The 25,121-nt window shown below is 37.2% G+C and overlaps 1 protein-coding gene across 4 annotated transcripts in view; it reads right to left on the bottom strand.

The window, feature by feature from the left end:
- Window positions 1-25,121, bottom strand: part of LOC150079297 (neprilysin-1-like) — a 329,066-nt gene that overhangs the window by 193,176 nt on the left and 110,769 nt on the right. For all 4 annotated transcript variants that reach the window (XM_090384129.1, XM_090384131.1, XM_090384130.1 and 1 more), the window contains exon 7: window positions 5,769-5,948. In XM_090384129.1, coding sequence (XP_090240255.1) covers window positions 5,769-5,948 — 180 coding nt within the window. The remainder of the gene's footprint in view (window positions 1-5,768; window positions 5,949-25,121) is intronic.

Here is a 25,121-nt window from a genome sequence, read left to right as displayed (position 1 = left end):
GGAACTCTTAGTAAACCAAACAAATTTAGAATAACAGGACTTAAACTGTGCTTTGTTGTTGTTTTGGTTTTTAGGAGCATTAGCAACTAAGGCCATATTGCTCTGGGGATATGCGGTGGTCATTCCCTGACCTTTCCGCATCCTCCGTATTTGGTGTTCACGGGCTCGAACCTCGGGCTAATCAAGAAGCATGTGCTACACACTGCTGCTCCTGCCCACCTGGCTATGGAGGCGCCCTTAAACTGTGCATGGATAAAGCTGTAGACATTGAAACTGAGTTGGAAGTACCGTCAGCGTTACCAGAAGTGTGAGTTTCTAGACAAAAGAATGAGTTTACCATTACTTATGAAACTTCTTCAGATGAATGCCCTATTGATCCAACCAAAAGGTTTGAAACAGAATTTTTTAATATAATGATTGAGGAAGCTATCATTAGCTTACAAGAAAGATTTGATTAGATGAATGAAATATACTCGGCTTTTCATCTTATTCTAAAATCAGAAAACTTCATGAATTTATTTGAAAGTGCAATAGAAATGAAATGTCAACGCCTTGATGGAATTCTTACTGGCAAAGATGGGAGCAACAGCATCATCGATGCCAAAGAGTTTCATCAAGAAATCCAACCTTTGCAACATGTTTGGGAAAAAAAATGGGAAAAAAAAAAAGGGAAAAAAAATCTGGTTGTTTAGAATTAATAGCATTTATTTGTTAGTTAAATTATTTATTATTTTATTAATTGAATTATATCCCAACATCACCATTTCTCTTTGGATATTATTAACATTGCCAATTACGGTTGCATCTGGAGAGAGGAGTTTTCAAGGGCATATGATGCAAGAAAGCAAGCTTATGCATCATCAGCTAAAAAAAAAAAAAAAAAAAGCTCCCATTTCACCCCTCCATTCATTCCAAATACCTGTCCATATCTTCAAACAGGCCTATGGGGCTGGGAAATTCCATACTGCAATAATTAAAGACAAACACCAGCCAAGGAATTAAAAATATTTTTAATACCTGTCCAGCTCAGCCTTAAATTTATTTAGGCTATCAACTTCCACAACAAAGGATGGAAGTTTCTTCCACCAACAAACTACCTCCTAGCTAAAGGCAAACTTCCGCACATCTATCCTACGTCTGTCTTTTCTCAATTTGAATTTATGCTATCTCAGGTGATTATTTCGGCAAGAGGAAGAATCCCATCAGCATTGGGCATGCTCAAACCATTCAAGGCTTTATACACCTCAATCAGATCACCTCGCAGGTGCCTAGTCTCCAGACACTGTAATTTGCAAACTTTAAGCCTTTCTTCATAAGAGCAACCCTTTGTTCCATTCACTAATCTTGTTGCCCTTTTCTGTACTCATTCCAACAGCTCTACATGCTTCTTAAAATGAGGCCTCCAGACCTGTATACAGTACTCAAGGTGTGGTCTGACCATTGCCTTATACAAGGGACACCTCCTTATCCCTGCTAGAAAAATTCCTGTATATCATTAACAAGACACCATGAGCTACTCTAGCAGCAAACAGTCTGCACTGCTCAGAAAACTTCATATCTGCCTGCACAATTACCACCAGGTCCTTTTCGTTCTCTACCACTGTCAGTGTAGTACCACACAGTTGATACGTCACTCTGGGGTTACTGCTTCCCATATGTAGTACTTTACATTTTTCAATGTTAAACTTCATTTGCCACCTCTCAGCCCATCTGCTCAACCTTTCCAGATCCTGTTGCAGCAGCATAGTGTCAGTAGTGTCCTTAACAACCCTGCCCACCTTTGTATTGTTTACAGACTTGGACATTAAGCTCGATATACCATCATCAATATCATTTATAAATACAGAACACAACAATGGATCCAACACTAACCCTGAGGGACTCCACTAATAACATTAGTCCACGACGAGCAGTGTCCATTGATTACCACGCTCTATCTTCTCCCACTCAACCGTCCCTTTATCCATAGCAGCAATTATTATTATTATTATTATTATTATTAATATCCATATGATGCAAGGAAGCCTGAGGCTTATGCTGCACCAGGAAAAAAAAAAAAAAAAGTTCCCGAGTAACCCTGAGAGAGAGAGAGAGAGAGAGAGAGAGAGAGAGAGAGAGAGAGAGAGAGAGAGAGAGAGAGAGAGAGAGTGTCAAAAGTAGAAGGGAATCACCAAGAAAGAGAAGAATGATGATATCCAGCTCAGGACCCTGGGTGTGCCAAGCCCATACTCACCAGATGTGAGCCCCCGGGGATAAATTTGCCTCCAATGCTACACTGCTCCAATTTGTGCAGCAGTCTTCCATGTGCAACAGTATCAAAAGCCTTTCTAAGATCCAAATATATGATATCAAAGTTATTCCCTGCATCCAGTTCCTTTGTGACCACATCAGAGTATCCAATCAAATTGGTCAGGCAAGACTTTCAGTTAACAAAACCATCCTGTATCTGAGCTATAACTGAAGTCTTGTCTAGATGATCCTGCAGTGCTTTTTTAACCAGTGCCTCCATTAATTTTCCTGCAACAGAAGTTAAATTTACAGGTCTATAATTACTTGTGTCGCCCTTTGATCCTCCTTTGTGAATTGGGGTCACATTTGCACATCTCCAGTCCCTGGGTACCTCCCCTGAGTCCAATGAAGCTATCATAATTATGGCTGAGGGTTTGCTGCCTCCTTTAATATATAACTGGATAGATCCCATCCACCCCAGGTGCCTTTTTTATGTTTATCTTCAGCAATTTCTCCACCACTTTCCTCTCAGTTATTACAAAATCATCTAGCTCACTGCCAATGTTTACTTCACCTACGACATTCCCCTTCCTGAATAACTCCTCATGTGTGAATGTAGATGCAAAATACTCGTTTAGTTTGTTAGCCACCTGAGCAGGATCCTCAACTGTTGAACCATCAATATCCAGTGGACCAATCTGATTTATCCCTTTCTTTCTTGAGTTTAAATAGGTAAAGAACTCTTTTCTGTTTTTCTTTGCATCCTTTGCCAAGGATTTCTCATAATCTGCCTTTGCCTGCCTAATCTCCTTTGTGACTTGGTTACAGACCAACTTATATCTATCATAGGCTTCCATGTCACCCATTAATTTGTATGTATCCCATGCATTTTTCTTCTCTGCCATATCTCTCATTAGTTCATCTGACATCCATTTAGGCTTGAACCTTGAACAATATTCTTAGTTGGTATGTAAAGCCAAGTAGCTTCCAAGATTATTTCTTTGAATGCTGCCCATTTTGAATTTTCTGTTGGTAACATCATCAGTTGGTCCCAATTAGAATTTAAATACTGTCTCAGACTATCATAGTCGCCTTTAAGAAAGCAAAAACCCTTTTCTTTGCCTCTGATGGTAGTTACCTCCTTGAGTAAATCCCACTTCAGCACATTGTGATCACTGCCACCTAGTGGTTCATTTACCTGCAGATTATTAATGCATGAAAAATCACTACTGATAATCAGATCAAGAGTATTGCTCCCTCTAGTTGCCTCCCGAACATGCTGATGTAGAAAACAATCATCCAATAAATCCACAAAAGCCTTGCTAGTGTGCGAGTGACCAACCCACAAATTCCAGTCAATATCTGGGAAATTAAAATCCCCCATTATAAGACTCTCTGATTTACTGGCCCACTCTATTTCCCTGTACAGTATCTTATTATACTCATCAGAGTCATTAGGCCTATAGCATACTCCTACTCTCAATTTTGATTTCCCTATGCTTATGTCACACCAAACTGACTCGACACTGCCCTGTCCATCAATGTCGACTGGCTTCACTTCTTTGGATTTTATGTGTTTCTTAATTAATAGCATAACCCCTCCTCCTCTCCTGTCCTGTCTATCCCTTCTATACACATTGTATTCCCCAAATTCCAGTTCTGCATTCCTTATAAATGTGTGACACCATTTCTGAAATCCCCACAATATCTGCCTTAGATGTTTTGAGCAATACCTCAAATTCATCAAATTTATTTACCAAACTCCTAGCATTGGTGTACATGCAAGTATACATACACTATACAAGTATAGCAAGTATACAAGTATAGCTGCCCTAACACAACCCATGTGTTTACTTGGATTTTATGTGTTTCTTAACTAATAGCATAACCCCTCCTCCCTTCCTATGCTGTCTATCCTTTCTGTAAACATTGTACTCCCCAAATTCCAGTTCTGCATTCCTTATATCTGTGTGATACGTCTCTGATATCCCAACAATACCTGTCTTTGATGTTCTGAGCAATACCTGAAATTCATCAAATTTATTTACCAAACTCATAGCATTGGTGTATATGCAAGTATACATGCACCTGTTCCTATTCTTAGCATATTCACGAGCAACAGTTGGCCAAGAAAGAATTAATGGACTGGCCATTATGCCAATAGAACAAGGTGTACTAAAAGATATAAAAACATCAGACGTTACAGATATCAAGTAAATATCGTAAGGCCATGGTTCCCAAACTGCTGAGATTTATTTGGACCCCTTCAAAAATGAAAACAAGTTTGCAGACTCCCTTCAAAAAATGAAAACACAGTATGAACACTGGGTTTTCTGAAAAGAAAATTCAAAATTTAATGTGTGAAACAACCAAACTTTATTCTTATTTTTATACGGATACATAACAATAATTTTATTTATCATCAATTTACTATACATAGAATGAATAATTTGAAATATGTATACAATTATATTCACTAATCTTATCGAAAATAAGTAATGTTCTATAATAAAGTTCAATGCAATTCTATCAGTATATTTTTTAAGAAAATAAACACATATTACTTGATACCTTCTGAACATTTTGCAGACTCCCTGGAACTGGTCTACAGACCCCAGTTTGGGAAACGCTGTCATAAGGTAATCATGTGAAAACTTTTAAGTTTATATAAATAATGTACTAATCATTGAAGTTTAAATAAATAATTATGATATGAATAATTTTTGGGTGTTTCCTTTTTTTTTTTTTTTTTTTCAATTTTACAAATTCCACCTTTAATTTTTGCAAGGAGGGGCTCCCAGATGAATATTACACCTGGGGCCTACAGATATCTAGGTATGGCACTAAATATAATTCATTGTTTTATAAAAAATCTTAAAAAGATAAAAGCTGGCCACCAGAGCACTGAATTTTAGGAAATGGATGGAGACCTGCTACATTTCAGTTGATCTTACAGAATGGCTTCAAGTGCTAATGGCCACACGTATCTAACTTAGTGTCAAATACTCTCTTCTGGTAAGCCAAATAACATTTGATCAAGCTGTACACCTATGAAGATATTTCACATACAAGGACAATATGATTAGGCCAAGTTAAAAAAAAAGAAACAAACAATTTAAACTGATTGAGCTTAAAGGATACAAACACTTTAATATTATTGTGAAGTGTATAAAAAAAGCAGGCTGAAAAGGGGAGAGCCTCAGATCACCCTAGTGAGGTTTTTTTTTTTTTTTTTTTTTTGTACAATTAATAACATGATAATCAGACTATTTGTGGAATTCCCCATTGCTTAAATCTGTAGCACATCTTCATTTTACAAAAATTATCAAATTATTCAACTGTTCTCTAAACTGGATTTATCACATATTTTATTTTACTATTAAAAATGGATGAGATATCACAAATTTAGCTGTTAGACAAACTCACTTTAGTATATTCTTAAGAAAATTTGGCTATGTTTTTCATTACATACCGCATTTAATTTTCATAATTAAATTAAAATTAATTTACAATTTAATAAATTTAATGTAAAAATTTACATTAGCTAATCTTGTTTCCAAATAAAGAACTTCGCTCATTTCTTCTTCAGCATATTCTCTTTCTGCTCCCAACAAAACAGCTATTTCAATCATTAATCTCAGATAGGCTTGTCGTTCTCTCTCACTACTATCTTTTAGAAAGTACTCTCTGCTTGGTAAGCCAAAGGACATCTGATCAAGCTGCACATATAATAACAATTAAAAAAAAAATTAGTAGTACACATAATTCAATTGTACACTCAGTGACCAGTTTATTAGGTATGCCTACACTTTTCGTGGAATGGGATTACAGTAACAGCATCACATGTTCATACTATGTGAAATAAAACAAGTGGACAGGTATTTAGGGATGCTGTATATGTGCAATTCAGTGCAAGAATGGGCAAGATAAAATTTAACCAACTTTGAACATGGCATGGTAATCAGTGGAAGATGTAATGTTATGAGTATCTCAGAAACAGCAACTCAGATGGGATGTTTTCACAAACAACTGTATCTCAGGTTTATCGAGATTGGTTCAATAACCAACATCCAGCCAAAAGCAATCCTGTGACTGGAAACAGCTTGTTGATGCAAGATACCAATGGAGGCTGATAAGACCTGAGGGGGGTAATAGTAGAAAGGCTATGTCAGTAGCTTTTCTGTTACCCTGCAAGTCAACCCAGCTACAACAGTGGTCTGTCACCAATAGGGTATCAGAGCCAACAACTAAACCAAACTCTACTCCTGTCAGCAAAAAAACCAGAAGGTATAATTACTACACTGGACAGTGCAGGATTAGAAAAATGCCTGGTCTGACAAATCCTGGTTCTTGCTATTTCACACCAACAGAAGGACCAGAATATAGTGAAAACAGCATGAGTCCATGAGCCCATCTTGCCAGGTGTCAACAATGCATGTTGGCGGATTCTCCCAATAGGATAGTGTGAGGAGTGTTTTGTGGTGCACAGATGACCACTTTATACCAGCAGAGCAACATTTGGATGCTATTATTATTATTATTATTAGCTATATGGTGCAAGGAAGTCTGAGGCTTATGCTGTGCCAGCCAAAAAAAAAAATTCTGAATTACCCTGAGAGAGAGAGAGAGAAGTAGAAGGGGAATCACCAAGAAAGAGAAGAATGATGATATCCAGCTTAGGACCCTGGGTGTGCCAAGCCCATACTCACTAGATATGAGCCCCTAGAGTTGTAGATTACCTAGATATTGTTTCCAGGCACATATATGGTTGCAGTATCTATCTAAGAATGGGTTCTCCCAATAGGATAATGCACTATCAAAACCAGGATTCCACAGAACTAGTTCTAGAAAGATGAGAGTGAATTCGGCCTAATGAGGTGGCCTCCCCAGTAACTAGATCATAATCAAATTGAGCACATGTGGGATGAAGTGGAAACAAGCTCTTCAGAATGGCAATCCACAACCATCTAATGGGTATCAACTGTGAGAAGCAACTGGAGTTAAAATGGATGTATCTCCATTGCACACTTGTGACACCCCATTGAGTCAATGTCATAATGAATTCAAGCCTGTTTTGAGAGGTAAAGGGAAACCTACTCACTACTATGCAAGTGCACCTAATAAAGTGGCCATCCAATGTATATAATCAATAAGTACTGGTATTATATAATTTGAAATATATAAGTGAAACCTTTCTGCTGTGTCCTTCTGTGGGCAATATTTAAATTAATTCCTGGAAACTATTAAAATATTCACCAATAATGTGAATGCCTTTGTATGTTATTTGCCATTTATTTATAACAAACAAATGAATAATGACAGATAATTTTTAGTAATACAAACTTTTTATCCTAGGAAAATATTTTTCTGAAAAAGGCACCATGATCACTGGATTTACTGGCTAGAAATCCAGTGATCATGGATTTACATAAGTCTTTTTTTCACAACAGTCTAAGGTTAGCATTATTATTGCAAAAAAGTAAATATTATATTTCTGTAAATGTAAAAAGTATACACCGATGAGCCAAAACATTATGACCACCTACCTAATACGATGTTGGTCCTCCATGTGCAGCCAAAACAGCTCGTACCCGGCAAGACATGGACGCTACAAGATTTCTAAATGTGTCTTGTGGTATCTGGTACCAACACGTAACCCACAGATGCTTTAACTCCTGTAAGGTCTGTGGTTGAGACACCGCAGATTGGAGTTGCTGTTCCAACACAACACCCCAAGGGCTCACATCTAGTGAGTATGGGCTTGGCACACCCAGGGTCCTAAGCTGGATATCATTATTCTTCTCTTTCTTGGTGATTCCTTTCTACTTCACTCCCTCTCACTCTCTCTCTCAGGGTCACTCAGGAATTTTTTTTTGGCCTGGGCAGCATAAGCCTCAGGCTTCCTTGCACCATTATGGCTAACAATAATAATAATAAACCACAGATGCTCAATGGGATTGATGTCTGGGGAATTTGGAGGCCAGGGCAATACCTGGAAGTCTTCCTCATGTTCCATGAACCAGTCTCAAACAATCTGGGCAGTGTGGCATAGCTTCACTTCCAGAGGGGAAGACCGTTGCCATGAAAGGGTGTACCTAAACAGCAATGTTTAAGTAGGTGGTAGACATCAGAGTGCCCGGCACATGGATGACTGGACCCAGGGTCTCCCAGCAGAACATCACCCAAAGCATGACATTGCCACCACCAACTTGTTTTTGTCACATGGTGCATCCAGGTGCCATCAATTCCCCAGGTAAACAATGCACACATATCCGGCTCTCCACATGGTGCAACAGGAAATGTGATTAATCAGACCAGATGACCTTCTTCCAATCACTCAAGGTCCAGTTTCGATGCTTGCGTGCCCATTGTAGGCACTGTCACTTGTGAACCGTGGTTAGCATGGGCACTCGGCTATGCAGCCCCATTTTCAGCAGGGTTCGATGTACTGTGTGTTGTGACACATTGCTCCTATCACCAGCATTCCAATTACTGGCGAGTTGTGCCACATCGCCATTCTGTTGCCATGTACTATCCAGGAGAGCCTTCGCTCACCTTGAGCATCGATGAGCCGTGGTCATCCAACACCTCGCTGGTGGTTCGTGGGTTTTCCCTCCTCGGACCACTTTCGGTAGGTATTAACTATGGCTGACAGTGAGCATCCCACCAGCTGTGCCATTTCGGATATGCTCTGACCCAGTCGTCTAGCCATTAAAATTTGGCCTTTGTCAAACTTGCTTAAGTCCGCTGCCTTTCCCATCTGAAGAACAAGAGAAACACTGATTAACGGAGTTCAATATCAGGTGTTTTTTATACTGTGTCCCGACCCGCACATACGCCGCAGTTGCTTCAATTTGCATAATGACTCACTGGTCATAATGTTTTGGCTCATCGGTATAGATTTCTACATAAATTGTACAGTGAAAAGTCGAAACAATACCAATTGTATTGTTTCGACTTTTCCTTTCCTGAACATCATTGAAACTTACTATTAAAAAAGCAATTTTTTATTTAACTATATACCTAACAATTTTTGTATCCATTATGTTTTTAAAAATTTAGACTAATGCCACTGAGAGCACCATCAAAAGCAAAAATACTTTTGATGATGTTCTTAGAATGCCAATGGAAAGAAGGAAAATACCTTCTTTCCATTAGTGTGAATCCTGTTTGAAGTTTCCATCCTTTTTTCAGATTATCATCATCTGCTACCTGATCATCATTTTTTCTTCCCCAGTATTCACTATGTGTACTTCACTATTCACTATGTCGACTTCGCTTTCAGCATCATTAATTTCCACATCTAAATTCCAAGGAAGTGCTTCAATTTCAGCTTGGATTATCCCACATCATCCAGAAGCAGTAGTGAATGATATGATGCAAACAACAACAACAACACACACACACTTCAGTTTTCAAGATGAAAGAGACCAGTTATGAAACCAAAAGCAAAAGCTAATTATAGATGGCAGCATGTCTACAAAGAGGTTTTTGGCTATCCTTAAAACAAGAAAAGTGCAACCTATATGGAGCCTACATTTTAAAAATATGGATTTCTGTACATACCCACGAAAGGGTTAACAGACATCAAAGAAGCAATGTGGCATTTCTCATATTGCTTGACATTTCCCAACTATAAACTGATTCCAACAAGCAAAATAAGTGACTCAAAGGTCAACAGCTATCAGTAGCTTGAGTATTCATAGGAACAGATTCCTGCAGACAAGATGTAAGAACAAAAAAAATGCATCCATTGTGTATGTTATCATTAATTTAAAACGTTTTATGACATTTTTGTTTTATAATAATTTGTAGAAGAATAAGAGAAATTTACCTCAATATGCTATAGATATTGAATTGAACGTAACAGATATTGAATTTGGACTTCGTAATGTTCCACTTTTTGTGGAAAAGTGGAACTTTTCCACAGAAATAAGAGTAAAAATAAGTGAAAATAAAAAAGAATAGTATAGCAGACGTCAGTGGTAGCAAAAATGCAAAAACCACATGTTGCATGTTGCTTGTATATAACTGTAATATTATGTTACAATAAAAAGAAATGGAAGTATGCCAGTGTAGCGTGGCAAACCAGTAGAGCGAAGAATTTAACATGCAAAAGTAAGGTTACTCTAACTTTACTTCTGCATGTTAAATTCTTTGCTCTACTGGTTTGCCATGCTACTGGCATACTTCCATTTCTTTTTATTATAACATAATAACCTTACTTTTGCATGTTAAATTCTTAAATTCTTCGCTCTACTGGTTTGCCACACTACTGGCATACTTCCATTTCTTTTTATTGTAACATAATATTACAGTTATATATACAGTGAAACTTCTCCTAACGGACACCTCTCGTTAACGGACATCTCTCTACAACGGACATTTTCAAATTCCCCAACTCACCTCCATTGGTTTTAACGTGTTTGCAGCTTCTGTCTAGCGGACATTCTCTGTAACGGACGCGGACAGGCAATCTGCACTGTTTCGTTTAGATTAGCACTTAATTTGATCTCCCCATAACGGACAGCGGGCGAGCTCACGGCCCTTTTTCTAGGAACGTTTCTTCCACGTATTGCTTCAATCGTGTGTTTTCTATTTCCAATTCTCTGAATTTTATCAAGGTTTACGTCGCGGTTCTAAACCCTTTTTCAAGAATTTTAAGGCACGTGTAAAACTTCTGATGAATTAGGTGTGTGCAGGGGGGGGATATGGTCGGCCTTTCGTCTTTTCAGTTTCAGTTTTCAGTTTTGTTCAGTGTCGTGTGAAGTGCACAATGTCTTCTCGTAAACATTTAACTTTAAAAGATAAAGTCGAACTCATTAATGCGTATGATCGGCAAAAAAATAGTGTTCGCAATCTCGCTGCAGAATTCAAAATCGGGAAGACGCAGATAAGCGACATCCTAAAGAAAAAAATGAACTGCTCAAACAATTTTGGCAACACGGAAATGATCAGGTTCAAAAATCATTCCCGAAAATTGTTGGACTTCAAATTTGTTGCGCACGTGCTAAACAAATTCCCATTAATGGGCCTATTATTAGGGAAAAGGCTTTGGAGGTTGCGAAATCTATGGGAGTAAATGAGTTCAAAGCTTCTGTGGGATGGCTAGACAAGTTCAAAACTCGGCATAAAATTTCTTGGAAAACCGTAAGTGGTGAAGGTGGATCTGTTGATGCCGTCAAATTGGAAGATTTATGTCGTGATTTTGAAGCTAAGGATATTTACAACTGTGACGAAACAGGGTTGTTTTTTTAAAGCTCTTCCTGAAAAAACAATGAGTCTTAAAAACGAAAAGTGCCAGGGCGGAAAAATTTCTAAGGAACGCTTGACTGTACTATTTTGTACAAATATGCTGGGAGACTTTGAACAACCTCTTGTTATAGGAAAACCACAAAATCCTCGTTGTTTCAAGGGCATAAAGTTGAATCTTTTGAATGTTGACTGGAAGTCTAATAAAAAAGCGTGGATGACACGAGATATCATGAGCGAATGGATAAGTCACTTTAACCAAAACATGATTCGTCAAAACAGAAAAATTATTCTTTTCATGGATAATGCTGCATCTCACCCGCACATTGAATTGTCCAACATTCAAATCGTTTTTCTGCCACCAAACACATCTGCAGTGTCAGCCCTTGGATCAAGGGATAATAAAAAATTTTAAACTTCACTACAGAAAACGTGTTTTAAGACATCTTCATTGCAAACATGAACGATGTAACATGTGCGAGTGACCTTGCAAAGAAAATCAGCATCCTAGATGCGATTCAATGGATTTCCTCTTCAGTAAATGCAATTAGAAAACAAACTGTCGTGAACTGTTTTGTAAAGATACTGAAGGACTTTCAATGGTTTCTTCACTCCAAACAAATGTTGAAAACAAAATTATCAGCCGGAAGAAGGTGCAGAAGAAAATAAGTGATTACTGTATGTATTTTTCTTAAGATAAAGTCATAATATGCATAGCACAATTGTATGTATATTATTTACAAAAATATTGCGCAAAATCTGTATATAATTTAATTTAATTTTACATTAAACATTTAACGATTTTTCTTTATCTCTTGTGTATGTAATTGTATATTATTTACAAAAATATTGTTCAAAATCTGTATATATTTTAATTTCATTTTACATTAAACGTTTAACGATTTTTCTTTCTTTCTTTTTTTTTTTTCTCCCTCAGACTTCTTGTTAGCGGACACTTCTCTCTAACGGACACATTTTCGTTCCCCCTGGCTGTCCGTTAAAGGGAAGTTTCACTGTATATATAATAATTTTATTCTTTATAAGGAGGTACTAAATAAACATCAATTATAGATCATCACAAAATCAAAAAGATACAGTACACCTTTTATAATGAAATAAAAATATAATTTTAAAAAATAATAAGTTTAAATAACTTAAACCCACATAACATGACACCCCTGGAATGTTGTTGCGGCACCCCAGTTGAAAACCACTGGGTTACCGCCTTGCTACAATAAACTGAATTAGGGTACAAGCTAAGGATAGGATACAAAAAAACTACACCAACCAACGATAGTAACATCAAAAAATACTTTATTCTTGTCCCATACATTGAACAGTGGCACAAACAACTTAACAGATTCTTTAAAGATACTGAATTTAAAATTCTGGCCAGACCAATATGGAAATTACACGCTATACTGAACAAGCATTCAGTCCTTTTGCAATACAAATGAACCTGATATACAACATTTCTTGCAATGATTGCAACTCGTCTTCTCAGGGCTCGACACAGTGTACACTGGATGTGAGAGTAAAATAGCATGCATCCTCAGTCCATGCTTCTCATTCAACAGTGTCAGAATTGGTCTTTCATGCCATTAATGAAAACCACACATATTTGTTCAACGAGGCCAAAATACTTAAGTGTCCAACATAATTATACTAGACTATTAATTGCAGAAACCATCAAAATTAAATCACATGTGAATTCTATTAATGTTTGCCATACATATCTAATCTCCAATTCGTGGTCATTTACGTGCATGCATGAAGAGAAATAATCTCGCTATTTAAGATCCAGGCTCACACATACTCCGTAATTTCCATTCCTGTGATCAAGACATATTGGTCGAAAAGCACTGTCAGATTCAGGAAGGAAAGTCATTTTTGCAAAATTTATGTTAAACGTTTTAAATTTTTTAATTGTTTTTAACTGATTTTATTACTGTAATCATTTTGCGTTAATTTTTTATTTATTTTAATTTCTGGAGAGTGTCATACAGAAGTGTTCTACGTACCATATTGAGGTAAATTTCTTTTATTCTTCTACAAATATTGAAATACAATATAGAACAAATAAAGCATTGTAGCTCCGTTTTATACCATCAAATTTTATAATAATGAAATAATCTAGAGCCAAATGTTAAGGCATATGAACAGCGGAAAAACACTATTATGAGGACTGTTTAATAAAGAATGACTGAAATTTTTTTTACAACATACCTTTATTAATCATTCATATAGTCCCCATTTGATGGGGACTATATGAATGATGGGGATATGAATCCCCATATCTTTCATCATTCATATTTTTCATCCCCATATCTTTCATCATTCATATCCCCATATGAGTAAATGCATTTCATCAAATAGTCCCCATTTGATGAAATGCACTTACTCCAATGTTCCTGCCATTCTTCAAAAATGTGGTGGAAGAAATTTTTTGACATACATTTGAGAATTGCCTCCAATGTTTTACAACTTCTTCTGATGGCTGGAAACACTTTCCTTGCAGCTCCTTCTTTAACTTTGGAAATAAAAAAAAAATCACAGGGTGCAAGGTCAGGGCTATAGGGCAAATTAAAAAACATATCTGCACAATGTGAGGTCTTACATTGTTGTGATGCAGCATCCACCCACCTATGTGTAGCTGTGGTCATTTGCGATTAATGTGATTCTACAAAGTGCACAATACAGTTCTGTAGTGTGAAATGGTGTAATATGCTGGTAAACCATTCCTTTAATGACAAAAAAAAAAAAGAGGACCATAACCTTTCCCACAGAAGCCACAACTTTTCCTTTTTTCAGTGTTGGCAATGATGTAGACTTCCAGAGAGAGAGCTTTGTTGCTTACTCTCTGAGTCGAAATGATGAAGTCATGTCCATTTCCCGTTATCACCTTGTGCAGAACCTCACCATCTTTAGTAACCATCCAAAAATAATAAGTAAATAAAAAAATTTATTTACTTATTATTTTTTTTTTCCTCAGTCCCAGTTCATTTTTGCACTAGGTTTTTCTAATTTTTTGACTGTTTAACCACTACTTCACTTCCACTTTCTACTATCCCTTAAACTTCTCTTAGTTCTGACACCTTGTGTACTTTTCATTTCCACAGATACCTTATTAATTCTACAAACCACACATTAATTATATATATATAATAATTTTATTCTTTATATGGAGGTACTAAATAAACATTAATTATAGATCATCACAAAATCAAAAAGATACCGTACACCCTTTATAATGAAATAAATATATAATTTTAAAAAATAATAAGTTTAAATACTTTCATTGATTCTAAGATGCCATCAACTGTTAGATACCATTATTTTCAGAGCCACCAACAAAGAAAAAATTACATGCTAAAATAAATTGACAAAAAAATTTATTTCAGCAGAATGCAATTTACTGACATTTTATCGTATATTAGATCATTTGCTTCTGTACAAGGTGATTACATAGGGAAAATGGTCACTTTTTTAACAATCTGTCACTTTATTCACAAAACATACTCTACATGGTTGCCATTCCTTTGAAAACACATATGGATGCATCTCTCCCACTCATGTTGAACTGGCATTACCACATCTGGTGTTATTCTTGTAATTACATTTCAAATGCATACCTTTAAGTGATTCATGTTTCATATCTTTTCCTGGTACACCGTGGCCTTCAAATGCACCCACAAGTAAAAATCGAGTGGGCTGAGGTCTGGGAACCTCGGAGGCCACTCCATGGGACCATGGCAACTGATCTAGGTACCAGGAAACTACTGATCCAACCATCGGTGCACACAGATACTATAATGGAGTGGTGCCCAGTCTTACTGAACATACACCAGAAATTCTCCATCCTCATTTAGTGGGGATGGCATGATTGTGCCTTGGAACATGTTTAGGTACATTTCAGCATTCAGATTTGTGCCAAAGAAAACAAGTCTGATAATTTTGTTTCCCCATATCCTGAACCACACCATCAGTTTTCCCACCTTGCATCCTTGAAGGACTCATCCAGTGTGGGTTGGTATCACTATTTATGAGATTAACTTCTTCATTAACGTAAAAATTGGTTTTATCAGTAAACAGAATCCCAGATGAGAAGTTTGCATCACTGGCCATTTGCAAAATTCCATCTGAATAACCAAGTGGATGGAATTTTGCTATCGTCTTCACTAAGATGCTGCAACATTTGCATTTTGTATGGATGCCATTTGTGCTTTTTAGTGGTGTGGATAATACTTGATTGGCTGACAATGCTTTCTGCACACAACCATCGTGGGCTTTTTTGGGGACTCTTTGCAAACGCTGCCAGCACCGTGTCAGTTGTGCCTTCGTTGGTGGACGACCACTTCTTGGTTGGTCAGTAACACTTCCAGTCTTTCTGAACTTCTCAATAAGTTTGGTAACAGTGTTGTGTGCAATGTGCTTGCCATGTCTCCTGTTAAATTTCATTGCAACCTTGTGACAGCTTCCTGATCCTGCCATGAGAATGATTTTTATACACTCTTCTTTAGACAAAGGCATTTTAGGAGGGTACCTAAAAACAGAAAAAAAAGAAACATTATTCCCTATGTATGAAAACTGAATCACCCTGTAGTATCAGAGTCTGAAACTTGTTCACATTCAGAGTCTGATTCCTCTGAATCACTTTTCAATTCAGAGTCAGTGTTTTCCCACACAATATCATCCTCTGTACCATCTAAAGTGTTGATACAACATTTCTTAAAAGAGTGCTCCACTACTGTCGTTGGGATTTTCTTCCATGATGCTGACACCCATTCTGCAAGTTTTGATGTCGGTGCTTTCTTTATCTTACCAGAAGGTGTCAACAGAAGGTTTTCGGTCAACAACCAGGGCTCATATTCCTTCTTCAAATAGTCTTTAATATGGTTTGTTGACTGAATCATCGAGGGGGTTGCAGTTGGCTAGTCATCCCACCAGGAATAGCAACCATGTCACTACACTTTTTTTGCCAGCTTATTCTTTAACTGTTCAGATAAATAAAGACAATTAGGAAACGCGTCATGAAACGCACAACGTTCACGAAATGCATCAAGAAGTAACATACTAGGTGGGTTATGTAGATCACCCGGATGTCTATTCCAGAAGACAATTAGGAAGTTACCCATCAGCTCAGCCATCATCCATCCATTTTTTTTGTCCACGCCCAATAACAACTTTGGAAAAGATCTCATTCTTTGGCATCACTTTGTGGTTTAAAATTATATATGGCAGCAACTGCTGGCCGCTGGACTGGCAATTGTGCATAGCATCACAGTATTACACTGCTCTTTGTAACCTGTACTAATGATCTTGATTTCTTTAGCACCTTTAGCATCGACAGTATAATTTTGAGGTATATTGAAGAATACCAGGATTTCAGCAGCATTTCCTATTTGGCTAAAATCATAATTTCATTTTCTCCTCAATTGAATTACATGCGTCGCTGGAAGTTAAGCAGCTTCTGTTGAAAGGGGATCACATCTAGTGAGTATGGGCTTGGTGCACCCAGGGTCCTGAGCTGAATATCATCATTCTTTTTCTTGGTGATTCCCTTCTACTTCTCTCTCTCTCTCTCTCTCTCTCTCTCTCTCTCTCTCAGGGTAATTCAGAATTTTTTTTTTGCCTGGTGCAGCATAAGCCTCAGGCTTCCTTGCACCTTAAGGCTAATAATAATAATAAAGATAAAGTCAGCAGGAAGTTTTGACAAATCAATGTTTGATGATTTAATGATAGTCTTACAGAATGCATGAATTGGTCACACCAGCCTCTTGTTGCTTTGAAATTTTTTTCATCTATTCTGAGGAATTTGGAAATTTCTCCTGACTCAATTGCATTACTTGGCATGTAGTAGGCAATCCTCTTGTACGTATCTTGGTAAAAAAATACATTACAGCTTCATCTATTTGTGGGTATCTTCCTTTCTTAGGTCCTGTAACACACTTGATTGTTGTTTTTCAAGAAAATATGGGAGATGCAGTCAACGATGAATATCTGCTTCACTAATATCAAATTTACAAACCTCTGCTCTGTTTCTATGCTTTTCTGTGTACACAATAAGTTTTCATTTCAATGTAGCATCATAGTGAAATCTTTTTGAAGACATTTTAAATGGCTTTAAGGAGACCAAATTTTAGTTACATGTACTAGCACCAATAAACATAACATAGCTAATAAACTAATAAACATAAATGAAGTGACAACAGGATGAACAAATATGCAACTGCTTGTGCAGGCACTCCAGCAAGCCTGCTGATCTCCCCTCCACCCAATTACAACCCCTCCCTCAACTTTCTTTTCAGTGATTGTAAGATGCACCCCAATTTCAGAGACATTAAAATGTGAAAAAATGTGCATCTTAAAATTGATGAAATACATTTTATTTATATTTTTTGTTCATATGGCAAATGGATTTGTATACATAATTTCCTGTCTCATCAATGATAGGCAAACAAACTACTTTCAGATATAAAGATTATACCCAGATATAATATCCAAAAACTGAACATTTTTAGCAGATTTTTTCCTAAGTAGCAGCACAAAACAAATTAATTTCAATTTGGCACAAAATTTATCCTCTGAGTAGTTCTATTAGACAGTAAACTGGCTCTCCATATATGATAACATTTAAATTAATGCTTACTAAAACTGAGTCAAAAGCATACACTGGTGTTCAAAGAAATTGCATTACCTAGGAATTTCACATTTCTAACCCTTTTTCGCGATGGTATGTTACATTAATGACTAGCATCACAAATAGAAATATTACGTCATCACCTATGCATGTCAATCTTATCTGATGCAATCTGTAAGAAATATTGCCATATACTTATGTTATTCGGATGAAAATTACAATTTTAAGGGGTGATGCACTTTCTTTGAACACCAGTGTATTTGTGTACAATGTGCATATAGTGCTCATTGCACAAATAAGTGCATTCTATATTTCGTGACCAGCAAACATAGAATGCACTTATTCTATATTTAATCTTCTGCAGCCAAACATAAGACAGTGCAATATGTGAGCATCCCTGGATTCAAGAAAAATACCTGTAGATTAGAGATATGCAAATGTCTCTCCTATTCACAAACATGGATTAAAAGATAAAGTGAGTAATTACAGACCAGTAAGCCTGACCTCTGTTCAAGGGAAAATAATGAAGACAATGGTTAAAGAAGTAATGCAAAATAATCTTAAAAAGAAAAGCAGTTATACGGAAATCACAGCATGAATTTGTTAAGGGAAGATCTTATCTGATTAGCTACTATGATGCAGTAACAAAGGAACTGGATGAAAAAAATAATTTTGACATCATATATTTAGATTTCAGTAAAGATTTGTACACTGTTCCACATGTACATTTGTACACTGCTGTAAAAATTGGTGTATTGTAGCATTGTGGACAAGTTACTGCTACAGATAAAGGGATGACTGAAGAGAGGGGGGGGGTGATATGGTGGTTATAACTGGGTACTGCTGTTCTTGAACTAATGTTATTAGTGGAATCCTTCAGGGTTCAGTGCTGGGCCCCTTACTGTTTTCAATATTTATTAACCATATTAATAAAGGAATATTAAGCTTATTTTCTAAGTTTTCAGATAATACAAAAGTTCACATGGTAGTTAATGATAAAGTTTATTAGGCATGCTGATGCAACGAATCCTAGAAAAATTAGACTGATGCACTGAGAAGTAGCAATTGAAGTTTAACATTAGTAAATGCAAGTTACTACTTATGGGCAGCAGTAATTCCAGAATGGTTTATAACAAAAGAGACCTAAGCGTATTTATATAGTCTGACATGACATCCTGTGAGCAGTTTAGACAGGCTGCTTGACAGCTCATGGGGTTCTGTCAATGATGTAGAGGAATTTTACCAGCAGAGATAAGGAGTTAAATCATTCCACTATATAAAGCAATGGTTATGCCACATCTGCATACAGATCAAGATTTGATTGATTTGATTTGGTAGTTGTTGGCGCATCGGCTTCTGTGGCCATATTGCACCTCCCAAGGTTTTTGCAGTACTTTGATCCAAGCCCGAGGTGGGAATCGAACCCGCGACCTTTGGGTTGCCGGGCAGGTACTTTACCCACTCGGCTAGCCCGGTCGGCCACAGATCAAGAAGCCTCATTTAAGGAAGGATGTGGAAGTATTCGAACAGGTGCAAAGAAGAGAAACAAGATTAGTCAAGGGCAAAGAAGAAAAGAGTATTCATACAGTGAGAGACTTCAGTTCATCATGCAGTGCTTAAAAACTAGGAATCTGTGAATACATTGAAGTGTTTAAGGCTTTAAATGGATTTGGTATTCTTACTCTTTCTTGGGCAGCACACATGAGGGGACAGAAACAAATTGAAAAAGGATGGTTGCAGGACTGATGTGTGAAAATTTGCTTTCAAACACATTTCCATCGTCAAAGTGAATAGTTTGAATAAATTTAAAGAAGGGTTAGATGACAAATTAATCAGGCAGGTAGGGTTTTTTTTTTTTTTTTATCAGAGCAGACACAATAACTTTGATGGTACAATATTGATAATACTGTACTAATATGACTTCCATTTAAACTACGGTGGAAACAGAAAATTAATATTACATGTTGAGGGATTATGACCAACAAATTCAAATGCTTTAATAAAATGAACCATAATTTGCTTGCTTCTCTATTGTGACAAGTTTTCTGGATTGATTTGATTGATTTTAGTGCATTGAAGGTGTTGGGGGGGGTCATAGAACATTTATTTTAATCTATCATAGAAGGGCAACAAGTGGAAATTGCAATACCTGGAGATGATCTGACTAAGGTGTTTAAGGCTTTGAATGGGTATAGCAAGCTCAATGGTGATGGAATTCTTCCTCTTGCTCAGACTACATACATCAGGGGGTATGAATTCAAATTGAGAAATGACAGTTGTGTTGAAGTTCTGTCATTACCCAGCAGGTGGTTAATTGTTTGAACAAGCTTCCATCTGTTGTTATGGAAGCTGATAGCTTAAATAAATTCAAGGAAGAAGAACTAGACAAATCATTGGAAGGAATGAACATGTGAAATGAATAGGAAAGTGTCTTTTTTTTAGCTGATACTGTATAATATTGCTTTCTTGCATCATTTTCCATAACTAATGCAACACAGATGAAAATAACACAGGATTTAACATAAAAAAAAGTTTTGACTACTTTTGAATATAATAATAATATGCAATCATTCATTCATTATTCACATCAGAATCACTCGTTATAGTTTAGATAACATATGTATGGGCACAAAAGTTAAAATTCAAGGAATTAAACTTATTTATAATAAACATTTGATAAATTATTTTCATTTATGCATAATTAATTTAATTTAGCATTTAATTATATATATTAAGTATCCATTTCTTGATTAAATTATAAGCTAAGCTTATGTTAATCTATAAAGATTAATCTATCAAATGTCAAATTGAGATATATTAGCATTAGCATTAGTAGAGGCATATGATGCAAGAAAGCAGCTTATGCAGCATCAGCCAAAAAAAAACAAAAAAAACTCCCATTTCACCCCTCCATTCATTCCAAATACCTGTCCAGTTCAGCCTTAAATTTATTTAGGCTATCAACTTCCACAAAAAAAGATGGAAGTTTCTTCCACCAACCAACTACCCGCTAGCTAAAGGCAAACTTCCGCACATCTATCCTACATCTGTCTTTCCTCAATTTGAATTTATGCTATCTCAGGTGATTATTTCGGCAAGAGGACGAATCCCATCAACATTGGGCATGCTCAAACCATTCAAGGCTTTATACACCTCAATCAGAACACCTCGCCAGTGTCTAGTCTCCAGACACTGCAATTAGCAAAATTTAAGCCTTTCTTCGTAAGAGCAACCCTTTTTTCCATTCACTAATCTTGTTGCCCTTCTCTGTACTCGTTCCAACAGCTCTACATCCTTCTTAAAATGAGGCCTCCAGACCTGTATTCAGTACTCAAGGTGTGGCCTGACCATTGCCTTATACAAGGGACACCTCCTTATCCCTGCTAGAAAAATTCCTGTATATCATTGACAAGATACCATGAGCTACACTAGCAGCAAAACCGTCTGCACTGCTCAGAAAACTTCATATCTGCCTGCACAATTACAACCAGGTCCTTTTTGTTCTCTACCACTGTCAGTGTAGTACCACAGAGTTGATACATTACTCTGATGTTACTGCTTCCCATATGTAGTACTTTACATTTTTCAACGTGTTAAACTTCATTTGCCATCTCTCAGCCTATCTGCTCAACTTTTCTAGATCCTGTTGCAGCAGCGTACTATCATTAGTGTCCTTAACAACCCTGTCAACCTTGTATTGTCTGCAAATTTGGACATTAAGCTTGATATACCATCATCAATATCATTTATAAATTCAGAAAACAACAATGGACCCAACACTGAACCCTGAGGGACTTCACTAATAACATTAGTCCACGATGAGCAGTGTCCATTGATTACCACTCTCTGTCTTCTCCCACTCAACCATCCCTTTATCTATAACAGAAATTTGCCTCCAATGCCATACTGCTCCAATTTGTTCTGCAGTCTTCCATGTGCAACAGTATCAAAAGTCTTTCTAAGATCCAAATATACGATATCAAAGTTATTCCCTGCATCCAGTTCCTTTGTGACGACATCATACTATCCAATCAAATTGGTTAGGCAAGACTTTCCCTTAACAAAACCATGCTGTGTCCGAGCTAAAACGGAAGTCTTGACTAGATGATCCTGCAGTGCTTCTTTAACCAGTGTCATTAATTTTCCTGGAACAGAAGTTAAACTAACAGATCTATAATTACTTGTGTCGCCCTTTGATCCTCCTTTGTGAATTGGGGTCACATTTGCATATCTCCAGTCCATGGGTACCTCCCCCAAGTCCAAAGAAGCTCTCATAATTATGGCTAAGGGTTTGCTTACTTCCTTTGCTGCCTCCTTTAATATAACTGGATAGATCCCATCCACCCCAGGTGCCTTTTTTATGTTTATCTTCAACAATTTCTCCTCCACTTTCCTCTCAGTAATTACAAAATCATCTAGCTCACTGCCAGTATTTACTTCATCTATGGCATTCCCCTCCCTGAATAACTCATGTGTGAATGTAGATGCAAAATACTCATTTAGTTTGTTAGCCAGCAGAGCAGGATCATCAACAGTTGAACCATTAATATCCAGTGGACCAATCTGATTCATCCCTTTCCTTCTAGAGTTTACACAGGTAAAGAACCCTTTTGTTTTTCTTTGCATCCTTTTCCAAGGATTTCTCATAATCTGCCTTTGCCTGCCTAATCTGCTTTGTGACTTGGTTACAGACCAGCTTATATCTATCATAGGCTTCCATGTCACCCATTAATTTATATGTATCCCATGCATTTTTCTTCTCTGCCATATGTCTCATTAGTTCATCTGACATCCATTTAGGCCTAAACCTTGAACAATATTTCTTAGTTGGTATGTAAAGCCTAGTATCTTCCAAGATAAATTCTTTGAATGCTTCCCATTTTGAATTTGCTGTTGGTAACATCATCAGTTGGTCCCACCGTATAGAATTTAAATACTGTCTCAGACCACCGCAGTCGCCTTTACAAAAGCAAAAATCCTTCCCTTTACCCCTGATGGTAGTTACCTCTTTGAGTAAATCCCACTTCAACACACTGTGATCACTGCCACCTAGTGGTTCCTTTATCTGAAGATTCTTAATGCATGAAGAATCACTACTGATAATCAGATCAAGAGTATTACTCCCTCTATTTGCCTCCCAAACATGCTGACGTAGAAAACAATCATCCAATAAATCCACAAAAGCCTTGCTAGTGTGTGAGTGACCAACCCACAAATTCCAGTCAATATCTGGGAAATTAAAATCTCCATTATAAGATTCTCTGATTTACTGGCCCACTCTATTTCCCTATACAGTTTCTTACTATATTCATCAGAGTCATTAGGCCTATAACATACTCCTACTCTCAATTTTGATCTCCCAAAACTTATGTCACACCAAACTGACTTGATAATGCACAGTCCAGCGATGTCGACTGGCTTCACTTCCTTGGATTTTATGTGTCTCTTAACTAATAACATAACCCCTCCTCCCTTTCTATCCTGTCTATCCTTTCTGTAGATGTTGTACTCCCCAAATTCCAGTTCTGCATTCCTTATATCTGTGTGACACCATGTCTCTGATATCCCAACAATATCTGCCTTTGATGTTTTGAACAATACCTCAAATTCATCAAATTTATTTACCAAACTCCTAGCATTGGTGTATATTCAAGTATATATGCACCTGTTCCTATTCTTAGCTACCCTAACACAACCCATGTGTTTACTTTTACCGCAATGACTCCCAGCAGTCTCTTGAATATCCTGCATCTTGTTTTCCAGTCTGCTGCTCATTCCAATAGAAGCAGTGCAAGACTCACTTTCACCTCTGCCAGTGGCTACTGTTAAACCATTAGTTCTTGTATCCCCCCAAGCTAGCAGTTTTCCGACCCACCTAACCCTGCCTCGATAGATGCAAGAATATCAGCAAATATTCTTGCACTCTTTCTATTTAAGTGTATCCCATCCCTGTAGAAGCAGTCTCCCTATTAACAAGTACAGACCAGGCTGAAAAAAATTCTACCTCTTAAGCTTTTCACAATATTTCCAGGGCCAAATTTATGGACAAGGCTCTCATCATATACTCCCTCCTATTGTGTCTGGGCAGAATTGCAGACACTTTCAAATTCACAGCTTTTTTTCAACAGTGACCTGTACTTGTTAAGTAATTCCGTGGGTCTCCTACTCTTAATATCATTAGTGCCAATGTGTACAACAATATCACCTTTTGTGCCCTTAAAAGATGATATCCACTCTACAACATCATCAACCTTTGCCCCTGGCAAACAAACCCTGGTCCTGTTCACCTATCCTTTTTACATACCATGTTCCCCGTTTCCCTGACAATACAGTCACCAACAACTACTTGTTCCTGTGGGACCAGCGCATTCTGCCTTAGGGGTTGTTGCTGTGTTGCGTGATGATCAAGTGCAAGCTCTGGCGTTGATGTGGGCAGCTGAGAGCTTGATGGGCTCCTCAATTTAGATCCTTTGAGTTCATCCACCCTGTCCTTCAAGTTCTCATATAGGCCCATAACAACGCTGAATTGTTGCCTTGATTTCCTCACACTCCTTACATCGTGCACACACAAAGACATCCCCCCCCTCCTGGCAATATCAAGTCCTGTACCTGATCGCTCCACAAACATGAAGCAAGCAGTGCATTTTAAAAGGCTGTGATTCAGAGGGCAACTGCCCCCCTCAGTTCTCTCCTGAGCCACAGCACTCCATTTAGTTTGAGCCTTTTGCTTTGCTGCTCTGGTCTGAGTCATGATTTCGATTCAATTTCAATTTCAGTTCAAAATTGTAACCCTAAGCTTGTATCCCAACGCAGTTATAACACTACATATCTATATAATGTTATAACTATATTGATAGCTATATCCTATTTCACCTAAGAAAAACCTTGGGTAAATGGAAAACTACGACAAGTCCAAAATAAGCCCATTCACTCATTTAGTAAAGACATATTACCATGGAAAGAAGTTAGTCAGTTGTTTATTTAAAGTTCCTTTGATCAT

Source organism: Mastigoproctus giganteus, chromosome 10 (genome assembly GCF_048544385.1).
Source record: "Mastigoproctus giganteus isolate SK-2022 chromosome 10, ASM4854438v1, whole genome shotgun sequence".
Lineage (NCBI taxonomy): Eukaryota > Metazoa > Arthropoda > Arachnida > Uropygi > Thelyphonidae > Mastigoproctus > Mastigoproctus giganteus.
This window is presented reverse-complemented; position numbering and strand designations above follow the sequence as displayed.